Source organism: Nematolebias whitei, chromosome 1 (genome assembly GCF_014905685.2).
Source record: "Nematolebias whitei isolate Nwh7 chromosome 1, NemWhi1, whole genome shotgun sequence".
Taxonomy (NCBI): domain Eukaryota; kingdom Metazoa; phylum Chordata; class Actinopteri; order Cyprinodontiformes; family Rivulidae; genus Nematolebias; species Nematolebias whitei.
Window position 1 is genome coordinate 87,741,694 of NC_056498.1, and position 4,107 is coordinate 87,745,800.

General features: G+C 39.3%; 1 protein-coding gene across 1 annotated transcript in view; it reads left to right on the forward strand.

Moving 5' to 3' along the window:
• ltbp1 (latent transforming growth factor beta binding protein 1) overlaps nucleotides 1-4,107 on the forward strand; it is a 248,462-nt gene that overhangs the window by 188,644 nt on the left and 55,711 nt on the right. The window contains exon 12 of the mRNA XM_037681018.1: nucleotides 2,890-3,063. Within this exon, the coding sequence (XP_037536946.1) occupies nucleotides 2,890-3,063 (174 nt within the window). The remainder of the gene's footprint in view (nucleotides 1-2,889; nucleotides 3,064-4,107) is intronic.

Sequence of the window (4,107 nt, forward strand, 5' to 3'; positions counted from 1 at the left end):
TAAGTATAAATTGACATAAAAGCATCAAAATAATCATTCCTATATCAATGTCCTATGTGTTTTTTTTTTCAACTTTTTTCTTGTTGCGTTTTGCTTTTCTCATTTAAATGTTAGTGTTTTTTGCAAACTAAGTTTACAACTGGTGTGTTAGTCATTTAATCTCTCATATTTGGTTTTATTGTCTGTGCTTTTGTACATTTTATTTTGTCAGATGAAGCCATTTAATTTTTATCACAGCTTGAAAAGTGTTGTTTTGAATAAGGTTTAGTTATTTTCAGTAACTTAAAATGGTAAAACACTGTAGCAACACAGATGTCATTCTGTTTTTTTTTTTCAGTAATTTTATTGATAACTTTATGCTCAGGATTTTTTTTCTTCACTCACTAAAACTAAGACTGATGTGCTTCTCCACATTTTGGTCCTGATAAGACGCTTCTCATAAATTTCTGGGGTGAGAGCTGCTAAACATCACAACACAAAATGTAAAGGTTTGATTTATGGATTTAAACTTTTGATCTAAATGTAGGCTACTTCTGTATGTAAAACATTGTTTCTAGATTTAAACATGGGATTCAGACATTTGAAGTGGAGTTTCATAGAAAAGTTTGCATGAACCAATATGAAATTATTGAGATTGGAGCAATTTTAAGACGGCAATGATCCACTTCAGTTTTACCTTGGTTCAGACTAGAGGATGACACAGGAGTGGATTTTCACTCCTGTCCTGTTCTGGTCCCACAGAAAAATTCCTGTCCTGTCCCAATCCTGGTCCAGAGTAAAAAAAATTAATCCTGTCTTGTCCTACTCCTGGTAACATGACTCCTGCTCCTGTTCAGAATCACTCCCACTCCTGTACTGCTCCTGTTTTTCATTTAATTTTTAGGAAATCCATTGAATTTGATTTGATCTTCTACCCATTCCTGTTTAAATTACTTTGTGTTGTGCAGTTTTATTTAAAAAGATATGGCAACAGGAACAGTTCATCTGTGGTGAAATATAGACATTTATTGTCTTAATCCAAAGAAAAACCTTCACTAAATGTCATAAAACAAATAATACATGGCCAGTTCATATAATTTTTTCTACGGAGGATCAGCTGCTGAGTCCCTGCATTTTTGCAGCTGCTTTATTCAAAAAGTTATGGGGGAGGACCCACAGACTTCACACCAATATGTCCCCCCTACAATAATTCTAATGCTAATACCCACTGTGTGGTTCAAGCCAAGAGCCATTGTCAACACTGGGGGGCTAAGCCCCCTAAAAAAGGCTTCTAGAATCGCCCCTGGTGTGAAGAAATGAACTGAGAAAAATCAACTCTTGGCCTAAAATTTAACACAACATAATTGTACACATCACATCTTAAATCTCAAACTAAAACAATTATTATAATATATATGCAACCAGTCTTTCATATAAAAACTGGGATATTTTTACCGGAGAATGTTTTCACTCTTAACAAGTTTGTTGTACTAGCATGGTTACAGCCGACAGTAACTATTTACACAATAAAGTGATGGTTATTCACGTTTTCCTCGATTTCAGTATCCAACAGGACGTCACAATATAAAAATAGGAATATTTTTACTGGAGAATGCACGTGCACTTTAACCAGGTAGAGTTTTTTTTTTTTTTTTTTTACATTACAAACAGTGACAGATAATGCAGATTTTAACCTAAAAACCCACATAACAAAGCAGAGCATCATTTTTAAATTAAAAGGGACAAGGTAGAGAAAAATGTGTTGTTTGAGTCCGTTCATTTACTGACGGTAAACAAAGTCCGACTCCCCGCAGCTCCTCACCGCTGAGACTAAAGTTTAAAGCAGCACAGCACCAACACAACTCTCATGAAGTTCAGGGTTATTTGACACTTTCCTGCCCGTTCTGTGAGTTTAATAGACAGTTACTTCTTACCTTGCGTTGCAAACTATTTTCAGTTACTCTGTACCGCTTAGCTACTCCTCCCACCCTCTCGGTGAAAAGCTACGACTTGAACAGATGACTTCTGGGCAATGTAGTTCTTTTGACGTGTTAAAGTGAAGGCTTACTGAAAGAAAACTACAAAATAGCTGCGCCCGTGTTTTTTTTTTTTTTTGTTTCATTTTCATTTTTGGTTATTGGTCGGTTCCCACTCCTGTCTGCTCCCGTTAGCTTTCAGTCCAGTCACGTCCCAGTCACGTGAGTTATAATGAGGTTGACTCCGGTCCCGCCGGAATCCATCTGTAATCACGTGACTCGCGGTACTCCCGAAAAAATGTCATCCTCTAGTTCAGACTAGGGCAGCACGGTGGCGCAACTGGTAGAGCTGCTGCCTCTCAGCGAGCAGGTCCTTGGTTCAAACCCCGGTCCAGGGGCCTTTCTGCGTGGAGTTTGCATGTTCTCTCCGTGCATGCATGGGTTTTCTCCGGGTGCTCCAGTTTCCTCCCACAGACCAAAAACATGCATGTTAGGCTGATTGGTAACTCTAAATTGTCTCTAGGTGTGAGTGAGAGATTGAATGGTTGTTTGTCTCGTTTGTCTCTATGTGGCCCTGTGATGGACTTGCGTCCCGTCCAGGGTGTACCCCGCCCCTCGCACAGTGATTGCTGGACATGGGCACCAGCGACCCCTGTGACCCAAAATGGAAAAAGATGATGGATGGATGGATAATTCAGACTAGCTGTTAGCTCATCAGTCCCGTCAGACAAAACTCTGGCTCCAAACTGAGGCTATTCCAAAGTTATCTACAACAGGTCATCTTTTAATTGTCTTTTTCACAGAACTGCATCTAAAAATGGCTGAAATATTCCTTTTGAATGTTGTGACACAAGAGTTTTTTAACTCAAAGTTTCCATAATGCAGTTTTAATGTAAAAATCTTTCGTTGATGTGTATTTTGTGTCATTTCGCAGCCATGTTTAAAGAAATCTGTCCTGGTGGGATGGGCTACACGGTTTTACCAAACCCTCCTGCCAATAAACCAGTAACTGTTTACCAGGAGCCTGTGGACATTTTGCCCCCACACCCCCTGCCAACACCAGAGCGACCAGTGGAGGCATTTGGGACAAAAGAAGTGATCATACCAGGTCAGTTGGGTTCATTATTCTTTTTCTGAAATACATAAAAATAAAAGAGCTAAACAATTGTCTCTTGCTAAACTCTTTACTGCAAAACGTTTTTGCACAATATACTTATGTTATGGATGTATAAATACACAAATTGTTTGTGCTTTGTCATTCAACCTTTATTTAGACATGTGTTAATGTAAATGTTCTGGTTAACCTTGCAAATATAAAGTTGTCTAATATTTTTAACGGTAGATCAACGATTTCAAGAAAAAAACTTCAGAATTGAGAGGTTTAGACAGAAATGCACTTTAAGGTTATTGAATTGTTTATTTGAAAAATTGCATATAAAGAAGTAATTTATTTTATTTTGCTTAATTTCACGAATGATAAAGAGGTGCCACGTATGAACCGGTGTAACAGATTACACCTGCCCTCTCGTGTCTGAGGAGTGCCATGTATTTATCAGTGTCCTGGTGAAAAATGCCATGAGGACAGTTTAAACAGCAATCTCACTTTATGCAAATTCCAAACTACAAAGCAGCTCTAGAGACTGATTTATGATCCCGCTGACATGTGATTAAGAAGATAGATCTTAAAAGAAACGTCCCTCATGTGGCATTTGTTTGGAGAGGACAAGGATCGAACTGCCTCGGCTCAGCACGCACTCCCGTCAGACACAGCCAGACCAGCAGGTTTCTTGTGGGTGGGGGGTGGGGGATTTAATCCTGGCTGACAGAAAGAGATGATCTCCTCCTCTTATTATTCAGGACATGCTTGGTAGTCTCTGAGGGAAGAGGGAAGTTTGCAACATCTTAGTCGATTCAGACAGGGTTCAAATTACTGCAGAGCTTTGAACACACACAACGGCCTCAGAGGAAAAATGTTCCTTGACATTAGACGAGTGTTTGGACTACACATGAACGTAATGTGGCGCCTGGCAGCCGTGCACACTTGCTTTTTGTGCAAAGCAGTACACTATTTATGGTGGAAGATCATGAGTGTCATGGTGTCATGATGAGTGACACCATGACATCATCATGACACGCATGATTGTGGCATGAT